General features: G+C 38.5%; 9 protein-coding genes across 9 annotated transcripts; 2 read left to right on the plus strand and 7 right to left on the minus strand. All coding sequences in view use genetic code 12, as the record gives it.

The window, feature by feature from the left end:
• Positions 1 to 226: 226 nt before the first annotated feature.
• On the minus strand, positions 227 to 1396 carry CANMA_000208 (uncharacterized protein; the record flags this gene model as incomplete). Its single annotated transcript, XM_051814106.1, has 1 exon — positions 227 to 1396. One exon carries the CDS (start codon positions 1394 to 1396, stop codon positions 227 to 229), a length of 1170 nt encoding a protein of 389 aa, XP_051674215.1.
• Positions 1397 to 1924: 528 nt separating this feature from the next.
• On the plus strand, positions 1925 to 2446 carry YAE1 (Yae1p; the record flags this gene model as incomplete). Its single annotated transcript, XM_051814117.1, has 1 exon — positions 1925 to 2446. One exon carries the CDS (start codon positions 1925 to 1927, stop codon positions 2444 to 2446), a length of 522 nt encoding a protein of 173 aa, XP_051674216.1.
• Positions 2447 to 2456: 10 nt separating this feature from the next.
• On the minus strand, positions 2457 to 4563 carry CANMA_000210 (uncharacterized protein; the record flags this gene model as incomplete). The annotated part of the gene is made up of 3 exons (XM_051814129.1): positions 2457 to 3387; positions 3505 to 3579; positions 3653 to 4563. The coding sequence occupies 3 exons, from the start codon at positions 4561 to 4563 to the stop codon at positions 2457 to 2459; spliced, it is 1917 nt and encodes a 638-aa protein (XP_051674217.1).
• Positions 4564 to 4716: 153 nt separating this feature from the next.
• CANMA_000211 (RNA-processing protein) lies at positions 4717 to 6948 on the minus strand (the record flags this gene model as incomplete). The annotated part of the gene is made up of 1 exon (XM_051814139.1): positions 4717 to 6948. The coding sequence occupies one exon, from the start codon at positions 6946 to 6948 to the stop codon at positions 4717 to 4719; it is 2232 nt and encodes a 743-aa protein (XP_051674218.1).
• A 1046-nt stretch (positions 6949 to 7994) lies between these two features.
• KCH1 (Kch1p) lies at positions 7995 to 9800 on the plus strand (the record flags this gene model as incomplete). The annotated part of the gene is made up of 2 exons (XM_051814150.1): positions 7995 to 8119; positions 8522 to 9800. 2 exons carry the CDS (start codon positions 7995 to 7997, stop codon positions 9798 to 9800), a joined length of 1404 nt encoding a protein of 467 aa, XP_051674219.1.
• Positions 9801 to 9881: 81 nt separating this feature from the next.
• CANMA_000213 (uncharacterized protein) lies at positions 9882 to 10228 on the minus strand (the record flags this gene model as incomplete). Its single annotated transcript, XM_051814161.1, has 2 exons — positions 9882 to 10125; positions 10185 to 10228. 2 exons carry the CDS (start codon positions 10226 to 10228, stop codon positions 9882 to 9884), a joined length of 288 nt encoding a protein of 95 aa, XP_051674220.1.
• A 123-nt stretch (positions 10229 to 10351) lies between these two features.
• On the minus strand, positions 10352 to 12022 carry UTP18 (Utp18p; the record flags this gene model as incomplete). Its single annotated transcript, XM_051814172.1, has 1 exon — positions 10352 to 12022. One exon carries the CDS (start codon positions 12020 to 12022, stop codon positions 10352 to 10354), a length of 1671 nt encoding a protein of 556 aa, XP_051674221.1.
• A 197-nt stretch (positions 12023 to 12219) lies between these two features.
• Positions 12220 to 15192, minus strand: CANMA_000215 (Ran GTPase-binding protein; the record flags this gene model as incomplete). The annotated part of the gene is made up of 1 exon (XM_051814183.1): positions 12220 to 15192. The coding sequence occupies one exon, from the start codon at positions 15190 to 15192 to the stop codon at positions 12220 to 12222; it is 2973 nt and encodes a 990-aa protein (XP_051674222.1).
• Positions 15193 to 15607: 415 nt separating this feature from the next.
• CANMA_000216 (uncharacterized protein) lies at positions 15608 to 16705 on the minus strand (the record flags this gene model as incomplete). Its single annotated transcript, XM_051814194.1, has 1 exon — positions 15608 to 16705. One exon carries the CDS (start codon positions 16703 to 16705, stop codon positions 15608 to 15610), a length of 1098 nt encoding a protein of 365 aa, XP_051674223.1.
• Positions 16706 to 20920: the final 4215 nt, after the last annotated feature.

Raw genomic sequence — 20920 nt, forward strand, 5'->3', positions numbered from 1 at the left:
TGGTCGATTGTAAAATTTATTAGCAATTATGGTTCTATATTTAATGGTAATTACATACGAGAAGGGAATCTATTTGCACCATTTTCTTCAACACACTCTATCTGGCGAAGTTTTCAAACCCCAACCCCACTTGGTAAGCTATGGATCTACCCCTTCTCTCTATTAAGGTATAACTTTAGGAATCTCAAGCAAAGCACACACAATTAAAGCACACACAGTCAACACATCACGTAATGATTGACAATTCCAACGTCCACACTCTTCTTACATGTACTTTAACGCTCAATTTTGCATCACTATCCTCCAATTCTTTAATATCAGCGACATCAATATTTATTGTAATCCAGCCATGTGACCACCAACACTTTCTAGCCGGTTTCCTCCAGAATAGCAACAACTTTGTTTGATTGGGATCAACTTTGTTTCTCTTCAGTGAAAGCGATCGTGATGCAGCTCTAGATGCACTGCTCGCCAATTGAGCTATTCTTGATCGAGGACGTGAGCGTGATCTTTCATTGGCACTGGCATGCGATGCTACTGGTGTTAATGAAGGGGAGTCTGGTGGAGTTTCCGATGGTGTTTGGTCCTTTTCAGTCTTTAATCTTACTAATGATAAAGATGAAATGACACATTTACCCGGTTCCAAACTCCTTGATCCCCATTTATCCTGTGTATCAAAGCCCGAGCTGCACAACATATCAAAAAGGTGTTGTTCAGCAGCACCTAAACCTTTACTGTTGTCCTGTTTTTCATTTGCATCTTGCATTACCGATCCATCTTCGCCAATCAATACCGGGTCGTTTTCGTCAAATTTGTAGCCAAGTCCTGAAAAGATCAATTTGTTCTTGAGTAGCTCAACACTAACGCCCTTCTTTAGTTGTCTCATATCTTCTCTATTCAACCCTGCAATGGGTGGAATCACATAGAAATCCAAATCCTCTCGCAACACGATAATCGCTGGTTTTGTTTGGAGGATATTCTCTTGTTGACTTCTTGAACCACTAACTTGGGGACTCAATTGCAAATTCTGCTGTTGTGGCAGCATACTTGCCAAATCCCGTTGGGCTTTACGGAACATGTCAATGATATATTGAAAACATCCTGGGTCAAAGTTAACATACACCACATCTTCCTCGGTTAAATTGCTAATTATTTGACCATTGACATCGAGAAAAACACCATTGGGGAAAAGACAAAGTAATATACTTTCAGGCAAGCTCATCAATTCGTCTCTAGTGATGGTGAATTTAGTTCCTCTGAGATTCAAATTAATGAGTGAGTTGAAATCTACATCTTCATTGGAGGTTTTGGTGTTGGAGTTGGTGGCAGCTAAATTTGCATTTGCATTTGGAGCCGAGTCGGGCGTCACCTGTGTTATTATATCTTCTTGCGACATGGTAATCTTTTATCTATATGGTGTTGTATGTGAATGTGGCAAAAAGTAATCTGAATTAATTGTTAGGTTTGGAAAAGTGGCCGGCACTTGTTGTTAAAAACGATGGTTTGTTGTTTGCTTCTTTGGAATGTGATAATTATAATATGGATGGATGGCTGGTGCTTAAGGGAAAAAAAATTGTTGATGCGAAAATGAGTGTAACAACGCGTTCAAAAAATTATCACTGTTTCAAATGAACTTTCTATGAATCTTGGAAGTTATTGGTCTATATATGCATATATCAAAATTTGAATGGTTGGTTGAAGTATGGGTTTCTATGAATGGGGATAGTCTGCTGATGAAAAAAGTATTATTGTCAACAAAAAAGTTTCGTATAAAATTCTCTCTCTAATAGCAGAAGACACAGAGAGACAAAACAACAGAAAAAAGTATTCGCTTTGAACAAACTACACGACTCGATGTCTCTTTAGTTTCAATTGGAGATAGCTTCTTCGTTAACGATTGTTGTTGCATTTGGAAATAGTGACCATGACTACGTGTCTGACTAGCGAGAATAACTCCTGTCCTTGCAAGTCAAATCAAGCAACTGCTGTACACACACCATCTCATGAAGAAGAAGAAGAAGAGACCGATGATATTTGGGCTACCAGTGATGCCGATGATAATGATGATAATGATAACGATAACGACGACGCAGAGGGTGATAATAGACGCAAAGAGCTAGCGTACAACGACGTGGTACGACAGCATCGTAAACAGGGTTACGTTGATGGAATAACTGCTCATAGAGAAGATCAATTACAACAAGGTTTCGATGATGCGTTCCCCAAAGGTGCGAGATTGGGAGTTGAAGTAGGGGGAATACTAGCCAAGTTGAGATCAAGACTTGGAAAAGAAGAAGGCAAGGAAGGGAAAGAAGAAGAAACTATTGAATTTAAAAGTGCTATAAATGACCTACTAATATCCAAAGTTTTGGATCGACAATATTTTGACGAGAATTTGGAGCCATTGGAGACTCATGAATTGATTGAAAAATGGAAAAAAAAGTAAAACTTTTGCATCACCTGCTTATTGGCATGTCATTGATGAGTTCTGTACTCAAGTTTTCCGACAAGCTTGTCAATTTTTCATGCAACTTGTGTCTATCTTTACACCATTCTAGCCATATTTCGCTAATCAAATATTGAGTCTCTTGAAACATAACGTACTCCTTGAAGCAGCATTGCTTGATCAACCAATCGCGATTCAATTGCTGGAAAATCTCCTGCTTATCATTGATTATCAGTTGTCTCAATTTATTGATCTCGGCTTCTTTGCCATTAGTGTTTTCAGCCGTCATTTTTTTAAAATTAACTTCATTCTCCTTTATACGTTTGTTTAACATATCTATTTGATTACCTGATAATCGTTTGCTCCTTTCAAATAGTTCCAATAATGAATACAAATAATCCATATAGTTTTTCAATTTCTCCAACGTCTTGGTATTGATGGTGTAGCTATCGTCGACAATCACTTGAGAAGACTTGTTGTAATAATCACCGATCGAAGTCAATCCTGAATTTATACTTTCGATATCATTATTTTGCAATAATGATGATGATGATGATGATGATGATGATTGATCTTGTGGGTACACCGTGGTGTCCAATTTCTTAAACTGATTTAAAATCTCAACAAATTTCTGATTATCATAACTCATTTGTTGTTGTCTTCTTTCATGTCTTTCAACAATGATCACCAATTTCGTCCATTTTTCAATCAAGGCACGGATGTTTTGCTCGGCTGATGCCCAATTCTTTAAGAATTCTTCGCTTATAGCGGGCCAAATGGTGTTTATAAAATCAGTTTGAATCTTTTGACCCTTGAACTCAATCGAATAGTCAATTTTGGCCTGTTTCTTCCAAGTGGCCAAGTCGGATGGAACTGAAAGAAAAGATTGTACAATTGGTTCCTCCTTAAACACGGGGTGTTTGACTAATTGATTTAAAAACCTATGCAATCCGCGGCGGCGCCGTTGTAAAAACTGGGAATCGGGAGAAGCTCCTACTGCAGTCAATTAGTATTCAAAGTTTCCAAGTGACACACTCATGTTAATGTTTGTTTTATACATACCAGTGAATTTCTTTGGCGGTAAACCAGGGATCACTCTGAATGGGTATTTCTGTAACAAGTACTCCAACAACCTAATTTATCGTTAGTAAACTATGTGTAATAGCAATAGGCTTTTAGGGTAAAAAAAAAAAAAAAGAAACGTACCATGCAAAATCAGAGTACCTTCTGATAACCTTCTTCAGTCCTGACAGTCCACCTTGCCCCAATGCTAAATTGTGGGTGATTATGTAATTGATATGTTTAAACAAAAGGCCCTCTTTTTCGGGGACTTCTTTGATCTTGACGGGAGTTTCGTCAAGAATTAACGGCTTGAACTCATCCCTTATATCCTCGATATACTTTTCAATATACGTGGCATCTTGCGGATTAGTCTCATCCCCGTCATTGGCGCTTTCGCCAAGGATTTGTTGAGAGTCGGAATGATCAGTTAGCACGGGATCGATTTTTCCCCGCTGGTTCCAGTCATCGTTATCGTCACCATTGTCAGCGTCGTTAGCTCTGGATGTGTTGGCCATCAAAGGATCATCTATAACATTATCTTCTTCCCTCTTGATTAAACCAAGAAATGCTTGGGGCAACTCAGGTAAATTGTTTAATTTAAATTGTAGAGTAACAAAATCGCCCGACCCAGGAACATCAATTTCCAATGCAATTAGTCCAAGTATTTGATAGAAATTCTGAGCCAAAGTTACTGGTAAAAGGTTGTTGTCGTATACTATATCTAACAATTTTGATTTTTGGTAACTGGTGAGAAATTGCAATTCAATTAGTTTGTCAAAGACGTAAAATTCGAAATCATTAATGGTTGAAATCTTGTTGACTAGCTCTGAACGAAGTGTTTCGTAACTAGTAGGAACATTTGACATTGAAATCGATTGTGATTTTCGATCTCCCGTCTTATTGAGCAATTCAGAAGATGTGAGATATGTTGATTGGTATGGTGCCGGTGATAGTGAAGGGATTGGACTCTTGACAACTGGTTTATCATCATTCCATCCGGCTGATGACGACCATGGGTCTTCTTCCTCTCCTGTGTTGAATATACTGCCACTCATACTGCTGCTGCTGCTGCTGCTGCTGCTCACTATGACTTTTGATGTTGCTTTTTTGGAGATTAAATTTATTTTATCCAATTTTGTCGATTACGAGCGATTCGGTAGCGGAGAGAATACAATTCAGAGAAAGATACACAATTAAACCAACTTTTATTACAATCTACTTAATTTCTTCTTGGCTTCTTCTCTGACATCATCTTGATCGCTTTCACTCAATTCTTTCAAGATCTTAATACAAATGCTCTTCACTGGTGGACGATACATGCTCAAAAATTGCAACGCCAAAAATCCAATACTAGAACGAGCAGGATCAAAACAAAGTGACTTGATTTTCAGCAACATCTCTTCATTCAACATCGGCAAATCACTAAGCAATCTGAGGAATATCCGCTTGTCATTTGGCTCCAAGTAGTTAATCATCGAGTCGAGCACCTTATTTGCCCACTTGGAATACACCGGTGTCGAAGCCAGTGAAGCCAAAACTTTAGTGTCTTTGCCCTCCTTCAGTTTCATTCTGTTCTGCTGGAACGTTTGTTCACTAAACCACTCTTCGTTTAACCACTCAATCACAATATCTACCCTTTCGTGTATGTTTTCGATAAAATATTTGAAAATAGCATCCCTGATTATATTACCCATGTCCTCTTTATTCTGATCATCAGGTACTTTATCAACAACACCGTCCTCTTCAGCTGCCGTTCTCATACCCCGTGTAGCTAGTCTGGTTAAAAGAAGTACCCACGTGTCTTTGTTGAACGATTTGATGGCAACATCGGTTAAATCTTTACTGATAGAGTCGGATTGCTCGGACCTAACCTCTGGCTTGTGGACACCATTAGTTGTATTATTAGCTTTCGCAAGCTTGAAGAAGTTATCAACAATTATAGAGATGTGATTTTTCTTTTCGTTAAAGGATAGCTCTTTTGGTGGCGCTAGGGAGAAGGATGGGTCCTCTCTTTCCTCGTCATCAAGGTCATCCTCGTCATTCTCAATCTCCTCTCCCTCTTCCTTCTTTACTGTAACAACTGCTGCACCATTGGTATACAGCATAGCTGATGGACTATTTTCCTTCTTCACTTGAATAGGTTGAACTAAGGCATTCTTGTACCTCTCGCCAATAATTTCAAAAGCTTTCGTCAATCTTGAAACAGAGGCCTTTTGTAATGCATTCACCACCACTCTGGCACAGGTTTGTGCCGGAACAGTACTAAAGTCAAAGTCATTCAATTTGTTAGACGGATCATTGAGAGTATACAAGTTTTTATAATCCAAAGTCTTTATCTTTTTTGATGGATTATAGAAACCTTCAAATGGTCTCTTTTTAATGTTCCTATCTTCGATGGAAAAGATATGCTTCCTCCTTAATTCGATACCTCTCTCGGCTAAAGTATTGAGTTGGTTTTCAAGTGATGCTTTAAAGTTCGTAGGAATCAATGAGTTTCTTTTAGCATAACCAAGAAAGATTCTAATATTTCTGTCAACATATTTTCTAGCCAATTTAAACTGATCGACTGACTGGTAATTTGATTGCTTCTTGTTGTTGCTGTCAAACTGCTCAATCGCTTTGAGTAAGTGTGATGCCAATTGTGGTTTCTTCTTCAAAATGATTATACAATGATTTAATGTAGCCGTCACTAATGGGGGGATTATAATATCCAAGTAGAAAACTCTCAATACCAAGGTGGTAAATAGTGTGCTAGACTCGTATTCCATATTCTTGTATATAATCAACGAATGGTCCGGTGGCACATCGTTCAAAGAAAAGCCCACCTTTCCAATAGGTTCACCAACAACCAGAGTTCTAGACTGATAATCAATCACCGTCATCAAAAACTTGAGTAGTTCAAGCTTGGTTACAATGTTTCTCATCAAGTCGTGTTCGCTATTGTCTGACGAACTCAATGGGTAATTAGATTGAAACTTGTTCACCAACGAGTTCTTTAATTCAGTCAATTTACTCCAAAGTAGATTGCATCCGTCATTCTCGCTGATGTACTTGAATACCAACTTGTAAACAATCAAGGATATATCAATCAACTGTCCAAAAGTCTCGACGTCATGACCTTGCTTTGCTTGGCCGTCTTGTTCTTGCTGCTGCTGTTGTTGGATAGTTATAGGTATGTTCATTAGAATAGTCAAAGTATCAAGAGAATCGATAGCGAGATCTACTTTGTCAGTATTTCGTATCTGATAGACATTTTTAATGAAAGTCTCGTAGATGAGTTCAATTCCCCAATGCTTTATGGCATATGATTGATTGTTATTTATGATTGGCAAAATTTGTTTATAAACCTTGGCAAAGGTTTCTGGGTGTGTGATGCCCAATTCCTTTGCTTGGTTCAACTGGCGAATAATCAACTCCGTCGTTGAGGTATTTACTGACATTGGTGATTAAAGCGCTCTAATTAATCGGGGGGAGTGGAGGTAAGACAGTTGAGAAGTGGTATATCGACAATGGGATCTTGGACAAAAGAATATACTAAAATATCTGACAACAATCTTTTCTCATCAATGTTTGTTGTGTTGTGTGCGTATGTATTTTTTTTTTTTTCTTTTCTCTTTCTCTTTGAACTTACTCTTTTTGACGGGGTGAAACAATTAAAAAAAGCGATGAGTGCTACCATATGTACTTTCAATTTTAAGGACATATCTCTTTGTAGCATGTTTTTCTAATGGAAACATACTGGCAGTATTTCATGTGTTTAAGTACTTATTAAATAGTTGCATAGTAACTGTGAACTTTCTTATAGTTAATTATTCACTATGAGATAAATTTTGCAACAGTTTTGGCGAAAAAATGAAATGAAGAAGGAAAGAAAACATCAATAAACTTACTATGTAAACTGTCCTTCACATCGTAATCTTTACAAGATCCACATTTCCAGATCTACACTTGAATCCTTTTCAACCAGAATCTCAGATGTTTACTTCAGTCGGTGGAAGAGTATGTTTACATGACTAAAAATAGAATCAAGAATCGATCCAAACGCTACCAATTAAGTTTTTGTTTACACACAATAAAACGGTTTTTGTTTGCTTGTTTGTTTGAAATATTTTTGCCCAGTTTCAGAATGTTTCAAGTGTCCAAGATCCCTTTAATCCCTTTCAATTTAACATTTTCAAACTTCCAACATAACTTAGAGTCACTTACACTTTCACAGCAGTTTATTACTGATTAACTGGCCATTCAAAGAACTTGTGCCACACACATACACACACACACACACACACACACACTACTCCGCCCCTTTCAAAACGCGCTAACTTTAAAATTTTCAGCCGCACACGAGTAAGAAGATTTTCACGATTGCACACCACCTTAACTTTAACACGGCCCACACTCGTCTATCTTTTAACACCGTAATTTTGACACTCGTATTCTTATCAATGTACCACAAGCCCAGTTGCAATTAACATCACAGCTTCTCCCAATGCAAGATAAGTCGCTCAAGGATCATTTGGATGCGGAGAGGGCCATCAAAAAGTATCATTTGAACACATCGACATTTGATGTTGTTCGTGTTGATGACTTCCACAACCACAACTGCTCCACCATGTTTTGGTACTTTTACATGTGGATACTCGTCTTCCTAGCATTCATATTATTGGCAGTTGATATATACTCATGTCTTAATATTCTTGTATTTCATAAATGGGCAACAGATAACTACAAACCTTATGCATACTCGATAGCTAAGTGGATATTTACCGGTTGCATTATCTTTCAATTTGTTTTATTAATCTATTGTTGGATCTGGGCGATACATATATACCGCACCAAAAACATAGCAATGGTGTATTTGAATTCGATATGCAAAAAGATCTACTCCATAAAGTCATACTCCTGCTTTTGCTTGATGAACAGTATCGACGAAGGCAAATTTTTTGATCAATGTTGCTTCAATACCTACTATGAAATACAGAATGCCCCGCAAATCCTCATCGCTGACACGCCTAGACAAGTTATTAACATTCTCACCCTAAGATACTACGCCACAGGCGGGGACTTGAACAACGATATACTAAGCAACATCAGAAGCATCGCAAAAACAAACTTACGTCTATCCATAATTTTGAGCTTTATGTGTTTGTCGGTTTTCATCTACGCCATTTTCTTTTTCAAGTTTTTATTCGGAATGCTTCTGTACGTTCCCTTAAAGGTATCACTAAGCAACGAAGGGTACAACGGTTTCAAGAGCTATTGCAGTTACTTGGTAAACAAGTCAGTCGCTGACGCTGTTAACAAACATCACAGGCCAAAGAAGGAATTACGAGAGGAGGGATTGCTTTCAGAGGCTGCCATTTCACAACTTCCACAAATAGACGAATATCCATCCGACTACAAAGGATACACTAGGGTTTACTATGGAAGATCAGAATCGGAGGAGAGCATCGCCATGCAAAATTTTAGCTCGAATGGGGCAAAACCATATAATGACCTGAAACTGGAGCTTTACCAACAACCTTCCTTTGACCAATTGCAACAATCTGAGCAAGTGTTTTCTACTTTGGGTGGAGGCAATGTGCCTTTCAGCAAGAGGCTAGGCAGCCTCCAGGAAAAAAACAGGAATAGAGTCTTTGGGAATCCTCAAGTTGCCGGCAGTACAAGCTCTTTGACCTACACGCAACCAAAAGCGCAGTATGAATGCCTCAAAAGAGCTGAACCATTGCCACATGTTGATACCGCCAATGATTTACATTACTGCAAACAAAGACTGCGGTCCTACAATAAACCAATGGAGGGCGACGATTTGCAAGATGAGTCACAAGGCAGAATGCCAAGCTTCCCAACGAGATCATACACCGCTGAGACTTTATACGACCGGAATAATCAAGCTCAAGTGGATTCTCAAATTGACTTGCTTTCAACGGATCTAATCTATGAATCGGGAAACCACATTGCTACAGAGCAAGATAACACGACCACTGAACCTTGGAACTCGTCAAAACCATTTGTTGACTACCAAAGTATAAATGCTCCAAACCGTAAGCCGGTTCCGAGATCTTTCACTGAGGAGTCTCACAAGACAAGTAAGTATACGCCCCAAGATCCGTTTGTCGAAGAAGATGACAACCAGTTTCTCTACGAGCAGCCTAGCGTACCGGAACTTGAGATTGAACATGGTTCTCCCAAATCGCAAAATTCGGGCGAGGTCGATAAGATATTAGACGCCTATGATACAAATGGATCGGCTCCGTATCCCGTAAGAGGAGTATCTAAATTTTTTGAAAATTAAATAGCATCTTTAATTATATACATATGCATTAAACCCACACATCTATTATATACACGAGCAAACTTCTCTAGACCCATACCATTATGTCTTTCCTTCGTACTCAGTCTGCAATTTCTTCAACTCCTCATCGCTAATTGGAGGGATTGGGATATCACCAAAATCATCTTCTGTCATCTTTTCAAAAGTATAAAGATATACAGCTAAAGGAATAGCGCCCACAACAAATAAACCGATTGTATTTCTCCAAAAGAATGGTTGTCTGACTCTATATAGAGCCGGCGTTATTTGATGAGTGACGGGATCTCTATAACGATCGTGGCCTTTACTGTAAAAAGAATATTGTTAGTAAACTGGATGAGTGGCTAAAGTAGATTCTAAACATACGGTGCCCCAACTATTTTACCCATAATCCTAAGTGTCCCGTGCATTGTCGATGTGGTTGACTTGTAGAGTGGTTTGTGGGAAGTTTTTGTTCGTTATTATTTTTTTTTCTTTATTGGCGTGATTTAATCAAAATGGTAGCAGAGTGTTCATTCTTCTATAAACAGTATTTAATAATGATTCAACCTCCAAAGAGTCACCTTTCCTGCCTCGTTACCCACAGCTAGTATCTCATTATTTGGCGAGAATACAACACTGGTGACTTTTCCCAAAGGTGTACCACTTGTTGGCCAATTGCTATACACTGAACCCGATGGCAAGTGAATCAACTTGAATGCGTCTCTCTTTCCCCTCGATGCTATTGCTAAAAGTTGCCCATCAGGGCTGAAAGTAAGAGATGAAATGGATGTAACCAAGTTTTCCACTGTCTTGAATGGCTTTGGCTGGGCATTTGTGTCAAAATTTTCCCGGTCATAAAGGTTAACGACACCGGTGTTGGAACCAATAGCCAACCATCTACTGCTATTTCTTCCTCCTAGTTTGATTTTAGTAATTCCAATACCACCATCGTCGGACCATTTACGCAAGATTCTGGTTTCAGATTTCGAAGATAACTTGCCCTTCAACTCAAACTCCCAAACATCACCGGCCGAATTGACAACCACGACAAACGATTCATCAAACCCAAAATCAAAATCAACTACAGTTCCCTCAATTTTGAACCCCTTGATCCATTGCCCTGTTGTACCATTTACCAAATTGAACCACCCCGAATTCCCAATCAATCCGATAAATGAGCCCTGGGGACTGATTTTGAAGCTCTCAAATGACTTTTGTACCTGCTCGTGGCCGTACATACGACTGATTTTCTCAATCTCGCCCGTGTTCAAATTGATCTTGTTCATGTACTTTCTTCTTCCGGCGGCATATATTATATTCCTGTCTGCTTGAGGGAAGAAATGCGAGCTCATTATAGGACAGTTTCTCAAATAGTAGGATGTTATGAAGTTGTTAGTCTTACCGTCAATTTGATAAAGTCTTATGGTTTTGTCAAATCCCCCTGTGAGTAATATAGGGTGTGTTGGGTGGAAAGATATAGCCTGGACTGCACCTTTGGATAGCTTTTGATAGTTTGCATCTTTTAGTCTCGTTATTGAAATTCTTGTAGGCGATATTAATTTCAACTGCTTGGTAATGACAAATTGGTGGGTCGAAGATAAAAGTTTCGACAACGCAGCAGTTTGTTTTCCATTTTGTTGGTCATTGTCCTGCCCCTCGTCTTCGTCGAGTACAATATCTTCATCTGAGCTATTTTCATCTCGTTCTTGATCGACCTGGTCGGCCCACAACGGTCTAGGATATATCTTTTCAAATTGTGACCGTAGCCTAAGCATATAGGCTTTTCCGCTTATAAGGTCATCCTCTGGTGTCTTTTTCAATTTCTTGAGACGATCAGATGAAGTAAGAGATACATTCAATTTCTCATCATCACTATCCCGCCAGGCGTCTTCCTCTTCACTCATCTCTTCTTCTGAATCTTCCTCATCGCTTTCCCCCGAGCTCGCATCTACTTCCATTTGATCACTATCATTTTCATGTACTCCCTCATCAATAAAAAACAAGTCCTCATCTTGCACGTTATCAAATTCGTCACTATCGTCTCCACTTTCATCCAATTCTCCGACTACTTCCTCCTCATCATCGAAATCATACAAGTTATCGACTTTTCTCAAATTGCTTTCCAAGCCGGCAAGGTCTCCAAACACCAATTTCTCCAACATTAGTTCCTCCTCATCCTTTGGAGGTACTTCTACTATGTCGCCATCCTTGTTCTTGGGCATCGTAATGGTGGGTATTGCTTTGTACAAAGGTTGATATGTTTTTCGTTCTGTGAAAAAAAAAAAAAAAAAAGAGAATGCCGAGAGATGAGAGAGAGGAAGAGATGCTTCGCTACCGAGTCAACTTTGCAACATCCAAAGACCAATTGCTTTGTCCTACAAAATAACACCATTGGGAATCTTCACATATACTTCCATTTCTATTTACTTCCCTTCATTTGATTCACGAAACTAACAAAGTACTTTTTGAAATCTTTTATGTCCAAGTTAATCAAATTGGAGCAGAAATCATTAAGCAAATCCTGACTTAATCCCATGTTGGTTAAATAAGTTCCCAAGAATTTGATAAAGCTTTCTCCTTTCTTTTGCTGATATGTTTTGAGCAACATAGCAATATCCTGAGCAATCAACCTATATTGAGCGTCTCCTAGTACAAATTCTTGTCTTTGGAATGGTAACTCAAACGATAGTTGGACAACTTTTTCCATCAAAAACTCATCAATACCTTCAATAGCCGGAAGAGACTGGCCGTACAAGTCCTTGTCATCGGTGATTTTGCCCCCATCACCGAAAACATTGACAAGATTGATTAGTTGCACAATGGCCAACTTTGAAGCTCCTGTATCGGATAAATCATACGAATATTCAAACAACTTGGAAACAATAGTAGGAAACTCATTTTTATTGGTCTCTGTAACTAATAGACTCGACAAGTGGTTTATAATAATCGAATTCAAAAAATTGAGCAACGACTTTTTCAAAAAATTCTTGTCTCTGATTATGTCGGGTCGTAAATTCTCATCCTCTGTAATTTGTTGGTCTAAGGTTTGGAAAACTTTTGAAAACAATGGGGTGAAAAAGTTATTGAGTAACTGATAAATATTGTCGTCTGATTTGTAAGTATGTCCAATTTGACCTAAAAAGCTCATGAAATCACTAATTTCGTTAATTTTTAGGTTTGGTGATGACCAGATGATGGTGATCAATTTAGTTAAATGGCCACTGATAACAGCACTGCTCAATAAAGGAACAAATCTTGCGAAGGCAAATCTCGACGCATCTCTTATGGTTTCAAATTTGGAAAAGTTCTCCAAGGTTATCAACACCACTTGTGCAGCATTGTTTACTTTTTCCACAACTTCAGGAGGGTATTTAAGGTTAGATTCATAGTCATACCCACGGACAATTGTTCCGAGAGCCATCAACAGATGATGTGCCTGTAGGACAATGATTGGCTCTTTGTCTTGGATTGAGATGCATTTTTCTAAGTCACTAAAAATTGGTTGAAACACGGAGTCAATGAGCTTTACTTTTAAAGATGTGTACTCGTGAGGAACGAGCGATATAATTAAGCCTATAGTTTCGAAAAGATATTGCTGATTATTAAAATTTCCGTTCTCGACAACATCGTCGTCTTCATCTCTCGTTGGAAGTTCTGCTTTGATGACAAGTAATGGTCTCAACTTCAACACAATTTGTTCGATTAATTGTTCGTTGTTCAATTTGGGTTTGGTGAGTTTCATGAATCTGAAAAATAAATACCAGCTTCTTAACCTGACTTTTTCGTTATCATTGAATAATCCCAAAGGAGATGTGAAGATCTCCAAAATTCGAAGAACTAAATCACGTCTATTCTCGTGGGAATTCAAGAAACTGTAGTGTTTGACCACCAATTCAAAGAAGCTAGATTGGATATGTGGATTGTTGACCTCTAGTATAAATGACGAGTCAATCAATTTGATCAAAAACTCCTGGAAAATCATAAACGGTTTGCTCTCATTCAACTTGTTTTTGGGAACGTTGATCAAATTCATCTTTAAACTTTCAGAAAAGTTGCTCAATTCAAACAATCCCAATTCCAATTTATTCCATGACTTGCCGCCTTCAAAAAGGGACTCGTTAATAACAACAGGAATAGCTTCTATATACAAATCAGGCGCGAGTCCGGCAATCTGGTCCTGAAATAGTTTTAGCCTGGCTCGAAATTCGGTAAATTGTCTTTCGCTATCTTCGTCTTCATCATCCCCATCGTCATCATCATCGTACTTCATTTTTAAAATAATTTTGTTCAAAAGTGTCGATAATAGCTCAATTGAAAATAATGACGCATTCTTTTTGCATGCGCTAAGGAACATTTGTATAAATGGGAAAACATTTTGCGAAACGTCATCGTATTCATGACTTAAAAATGTGAGAATGATTGGCCATAACGTGTATAAATGCTCGTTGATTTGATTGATCAAGGTAGGCTCATTGCCCAAGACGTACAACAACTCCTCTCCAATTTGGTTGGACAACTTCGCTACATGCTCTTCAAATTCAACGTCGCCTGACAAATCTATTGATGAGATGATATTCGTCAAGTTGAGAATGGATATTAATTCGACTTTGTCTTCTGGTGGCATCTTTTTGGATAGTATCTGAATTAAAGTATTACATGTAGTATTTCTCTCTTGCTTACGAGTGAGATACCCAACGATGGTGTTGATACACTGCGGGGTAACAAACAATGCAATGTCCATCCAGTCCACGTACAGTCCAATGATGTTTAAAGTGTTGTCGAGAATTTCTTCCGAATTTCCACTTCCCGTCAAAACCTTGAACCAGCTGGCCACCAAGTCATTCATGTTTTTGTCCCTCAATGCATCCTTGATCATTACGTTTCTATCGACCCATGCTTGGGAACGGGCAATGTACTTGTCTCCGACTTCTGAATGAATATTGTTTAGAATTCTTGCATAATAATCCACGGCCAATTGGTTACCCGACAGAATCAATTCAAGCAAGTCATTAATGTAGTTGGGGTAAATATCTATGTACACCATCGTGAACACCTTGGCGTGTATTTGAGCAAACTTGTTTCTCAAATAAGCCGGGTCTTTGATGTCGTGTGCAACAAACTCTGACAACATGCGTAGTACTACTTGACAAAGTTGATGGCACTCGTCGCGGGTCAAGTTTTCGACATTTTCTTCAATCACTTGATAAAGAAAGAATTTGAGGTCGGCGTTGATTTCAGATGTTGTTGACTTGGAGATCAAATCCAATGCTGTATTGTAGCCATCTTTAGTCGCTTTGACTTCATTAAGAAATTCGTACGCTTGTAGTTGTAGCTTTTGATCGGATGACCCGCTCAAGGCTATTTGGATAGCATTAATGATTTGACCTTCCATGTATTAATTCAAACTGGGATGCGTTTTTGTTGGCCTAGTGATGCAGAATGACGAGATCAAAAAAAAAAAATAAAAAACTAGGAATGCAAAATTTTACTGTGTAGGTCACAAAAGGGAGGGAAAAGGGGAAGTGACGTGGGTGGAAGGGGGAGCAGTAATGTAAATAAAAACAGACAATATTAGAAGCACAGTCTTTGGATTAAGTTGGGAGAGTGTGGTGTTGTGGATGAAATGAATGTTGTGTGACTAGTTTCTGTCTGTAAAGCAAATGTATTTGTAGTATTTGGTTGTAAAAAAATTTTGAAAGAAAAAAAAAAAGATCAACAGAAGAAAAATTGAAAAATTTAATTGGCATTTACACGACCTATCAGGAGCTACCCTCATTAGAGTCTCTCTATCTATTATTATCTACATACTAATCCAAAACGGCATACTTTTTCAAATGGTCTGGAATAGCACCATATAACCCTTTCTCCTTCAACCAGGTCTTGGAAAAGATTCTATCACTGTATTTGTGGGCAGAGTCGGCCAAAATAGTCACAACGTTACTTCCTTCTGGTAAAGTTTTGGCCACTTCCACTGCAGCAACAACATTCAATGCTCCAGTACCTCCCAAATACAACCCTTCCTCATCCAATAGCCTATAAAGCATGGCAATCGAGTCCTCATCGGGGATCTTGACGGCGTCGTCGACGATTTCGATATCTGGTTTCAAATTATCGGTAACTCTTCCTTGACCGATACCTTCAGTGAAAGAGGAGCCTCCTCTCTCCATTTCCTTTCCATTGGACTTGATATAAGAGTAGAGCACTGATCCTGGAGGATCTGCAAGAACACATTTTGTCTTGCCATTACTAATTGTTTTCAAGTATCTTGATGTACCGGCAAAAGTTCCTCCAGTTCCAGTAGAACAAGTGAATGCATCTACTTTTCCATCCAACTGGGCCCAGATTTCTGGTCCTGTGGTTTCAATATGTGCCTGTCTATTGGCAACATTGTCGAATTGGTTAGTCCAAACAGCATTGTCCAAACTTTCGGCGTGTCTTTTGGCTTGGTGGTTGTAGTTTTGTGAATCGGTGAATGCAACAGCAGGTACAGGGTATACTTCAGCACCTAGTAATCTCAAAGTTTCAATCTTGTTTTTGGACTGGGTGTTTGGCATGTATATGACACAATTGTAACCCCTTGCACGACAAACATGGGCTAAACCAATTCCGGTATTTCCTGCAGTACCTTCAACAACAGTTCCACCTGGTTTTATCAAACCTTTTTCCTCGGCATCCTTAATTACATAAAGTGCGGCTCTATCTTTGATCGACCCACCTGGGTTCATAAACTCTGCTTTGGCGTAAATGTTTCTTCCAACCGAGTCTGATATTCTAGGCAATCTCAACAAAGCGGTATTTCCAATTGCTCCAGGGAACCCAGTCTCACTGACTAAAGGAACAAATGGCAATTTAACCTCACTATTCATTGAAATTGAGATGCACCTCTTGGAAATCCTTGAAAACATGATGAAGTTGTGGGGAAGGTGGTGGACACAAGCTCTTTTCTTTATTTTTTTCAAACTTCGGCAACTGATTTGCTTTATCCATTTTCACGTGACAAAGAGTAAGAGATCACGTGATGGTGTTGAAGTAAGCATTTAGAGTACCTTGGTAATCTTAGACAATATCCTTTACCGCCCTCTTATACACCTCTGGGGTCAGATACCATAACACTTCATCCCCAGAATGGGTAAGTAAAAGTGTTTTGATTTCAAAGAGTTCAGCATTCATGATACCACGGACCGGAAGTCTTCTCAGAGAGAGAACGAACTACTTCCGAGGAACAGCATTCCGAGCAGTTTACTTTTATAATGCTCATGTGTGGGCTGGGAGCTACTCAGGCATTCTGTGGTGACACTTATATATGTTGTCAGGTTGTGTTTTTTTGACGTCACTAATTATGAGGGACAAAGCTAATAAAGTACGGGATTCCGTAAATTTAATACGACCAACATGAGGCCTGTGTTTGTTTTTGCTTTGAACATTGTAGGGACAAAACTTCTAACCACATCAGCTCATTCCTTTGAGAAGGTGGGTTGGAAATCCTTGGGATTGTTCCCCAAATAATTCTTCGGAGGGTTCTGAACGAAAACAAATAGTAAAATTTTTGTTACTTTGTCTTTGTCATCTCAATTTACGAGAGAGAGATATGATCGTTTGTAAATTTAAACTTGCTACTGCTTTGTAATTGGAAATGCGAAGATGGTATTTTAACACTGGGAGCAGAACAGCAGTATAGTGAAAGTAATGATAAACTAGCACAGAAAGCAGTCCTACTAATCAGGGTACTACTTGGCGAAGAAAAATAATACACCTATCCTTTATTAGTTTGTGGCACTTTGTAGATCTCAAACGTTCGATATAAAATCACCGAGAAGGGCGAGTCTCGGAATCTTTTTCGGGTCATTGCTTATTCGTATCTGTAGCATAACGACTTTCATCAGTTATTGTTAGTGTGGGGAGAGCCGGATTGTACACAAAGCAAGGATCGTGATGTATTGCTTTCTTTAGGGTGCATCGGTCCCTCTTAGTTGAACAAAGCTAGCAAAACAAATTATCCAAGCTGGGTTCTAAAGGAATGAGCTACAATATTTTGAGTTACAAAATCCTGTGTAATTTGTGCTGGAACAATTAGTATAGGTTTACGTCTGACCTCCGAAAAAAGCCAAACAAGTGGATGCCATTGCACTCTTGGGCAACACCTAGAGGGAAGGACCGAAGGGTAGTTACTACCAGTCCAGTTACAGGTAGAAGGACACAACAGATGGTGAGACGATAACCAGACTTATCGCAAAATCTATTGACTTTTTTTCTTGGCAGCTTCTATTTTATTTCTCGTAATGCATAGTGTGATTCCCTACTAAAAGGTGATACCTCTTCAAATCCCTGTGATGGGGCTATGCTGCCAAATAAAAATAGTCCGAAGTACTAATGCCATTTCTCCAAACGTTTTGAATTCCCTCACTTCTAACTCACAAATATGTTGTTCAAAAGTTTGTCGACCAAAAGAAAAGAATCCATGAGGAGAAAAAAAAAAGATTATGTAATCAACTGAATCGTAAAGAAACCCTGCATAGCATTAGAACCACAAAACCCAAATTCGGTAATGGCTCAATACCGATATTTTTCGCGAAGAGATCAGAAGCAAAGAGGAGGTTGAGGGGCTTGTTCTACTGGGATAGGTAAAACTGCACACACTTCAGGCTTGGCTTTGGAAGCCCCTTCAGTGGAAAGTTTGTTCGAAAGTCGTGTTATCAATTGTATCGCTTACACTTTAAGCCGTCTTCCTCGAGAAATAAAGTTTTGTAGACTTTTTCTGAAACAGCTTGAAAAGAAGTGCGAAAACACGGGAATGGTTATGAGTCAGTAGAGTTCGGAACTTTATCCCGGTGATCAAGAAATCTTTCGGCAATGCAATTATGCGGACAGTTTCATGATTCTTTATTAGGTAAAAATGTACAAAAGCATGAAAAGGAAAATTGCAGCGTTTGGTGACCTTTGTGCGACAGTTCTGTCCTTAAATCACTTACTCTAAAAGTATACTTTATGTACATGGTTTACCTTATACATAATCATTTTTCCGACATGTCTCCATTTGTTTGATTGTACAAAGCATTAGGCTCAACGAAATCAACATTTCGAATTTCATCACGTCATATAGCTTTGGTGGGAGCATGTTGCTTCTCATAACCTCGGAGTTCCAACTGTCTTGAAGACAAGCATAAACACTCTGGTGGTGGCGGCAGTGGAGATGTCTTGCAAATTCAACCCACGAAGTCGAAACAAAGCTACGGAATAACCTGTAACTTGAATAAATGTTTCACGAATTTATAAAAGTATTAGCTGACAAAACATTTACAAAGAATGATAGCATTTCTACTTGCCAGAATTAGTCGTTTCTCATCCCTTCTTCTTGGCTTACAAATTAATTTGAACAACTTGGTTTCATCCCTTTATTCGGTTTTGAATACAATTACCGCGATGCAGATTGTAAAAGAATAAACACCCTTTGATTCGGGAGAGCGAGCATTACCTTTGTATATCATCAGTTGTGCTACTTATTTAGCCCCTCTTCTGGGAAAGAAAACCAGGCCAGGACTGGTTTAGCACACTGTGCTCGTTGGTTACACCCATGGAAAAATATTTCCACTGTTTTCGTTTAAGGAATAAAAAGCAATGGTTATGATATTAAAACAATACATGAAATTTCTGGATAAGGAAAATATGTAACCAAAATGAAGTCACCAGCGCCTGAGATAACCACGGACATACAATCGTTGCGAAATAAGGTTTAGTCTTTGTCAGCTTGTTCGGTAACCTTTATTGGCTGTTGTCAACATCCCTTCTATGTGTTAAGCGAAATGGATTAATCATATGACTTTTTTTCTTTTGATATTGTGTATCATTTTGAATGGCGTGTCTCGTTCCCGTAGCTAAGATGATGGGAGGGTTTTTTCGATACTACTCTAACTTTCAATGACAAGTTGTCAAGAAAGGTGCAAGAGATTTATCTCGGTGAAATAAGCTGCTACTGCAAATATAACAATAGCACGCGCTTTTGTTGAAAGAGATGGACGCTCAACATTTTTTTTTTCTGTCTTTGTTTCTGTAATGGTTATGATACCATGGAACGCAGTTTCTCACAGCTAGAAGCAGCCCTACCCGTGATTTAGACATGATTTATTTTTTGAACCCATACTTGTAAATAAAGTGCAAGCAATGTGACTTCAGTATCATTATGCAATGCAACATCAAAGTTTCATCTGAACTCGTGCAGGTTTTATCTTGGTGCAAAAATTTTTTTGTATCCCTTTCAATAGAGAGAGAGAAAAAGAAATAAAAAAGGGGACTTTTTCTCTTGCATTAGTGTTTCCTCTCAAAACATTTGTATGCAATTATACTAAAAATAAATGGAAATATTGAGGACAATTATTTTGGTACTTGTGCATCTAAAGTTACTAAGAACTCTTAAAGAAATAAAAGGACTCGAAATTAGTGACACTACGGCATCACCTTGCAACAGTGCGAAACTCCGCGAGGGAAACAATTAGGTATCCTGCATAATGACACAAACTTTAAATTGCTATTTGCAATATTTCGTTAGGTTATCAAATATGCATTGCTGCAATTAAATTATGAAAAGACCTCTTAAGCGTCTTAAACTTTCGGCTTGTGGTAGAAGGGATAGCAGTTATTGTTTAAAGACAAAGTCTTTCCAATTATAGAAAACTCTATTGTTTATAAGCATCAGGGCTTTTCTATTGTTAATTCTTATGGACAATAGAAAAACAAATCAAAATACTTGAGGTCCTTCGAGAAATGACAAGAGGGAATATGTCTTCATTGTCTGGAACTTTAGGGTCGACTTGTTGGAAATGGAAAAGACACGTATCGCCAACAACAAGTGCCATACTTGAACAACGTTCTTTCTGAATGAATGTGTCTTTGAGTAGGCTAGTGGCAAAACTGCATTCACCTTGATGGAAAGCACTTTTTCACTGAATTTCGCTTTGTTCCAAACGATCAAAGCCATGAAATCCTGATTTTGAAAGGTTTATTAAACCTAGGGCTTATTTCTTTTTCTATTTTTGCCATTTTTTTTCAATTGCCGTGCGGCACCAAAACTTCAAACACAATAGAGAACAAAACCTTCTATTGTGCGTTACAGTTATGACCCTTTT

Source organism: Candida margitis, assembly GCF_024628925.1.
Source record: "Candida margitis strain CBS 14175 chromosome Unknown scaffold11, whole genome shotgun sequence".
In the NCBI taxonomy this organism is placed as follows: domain Eukaryota; kingdom Fungi; phylum Ascomycota; class Pichiomycetes; order Serinales; family Debaryomycetaceae; genus Lodderomyces; species Lodderomyces margitis.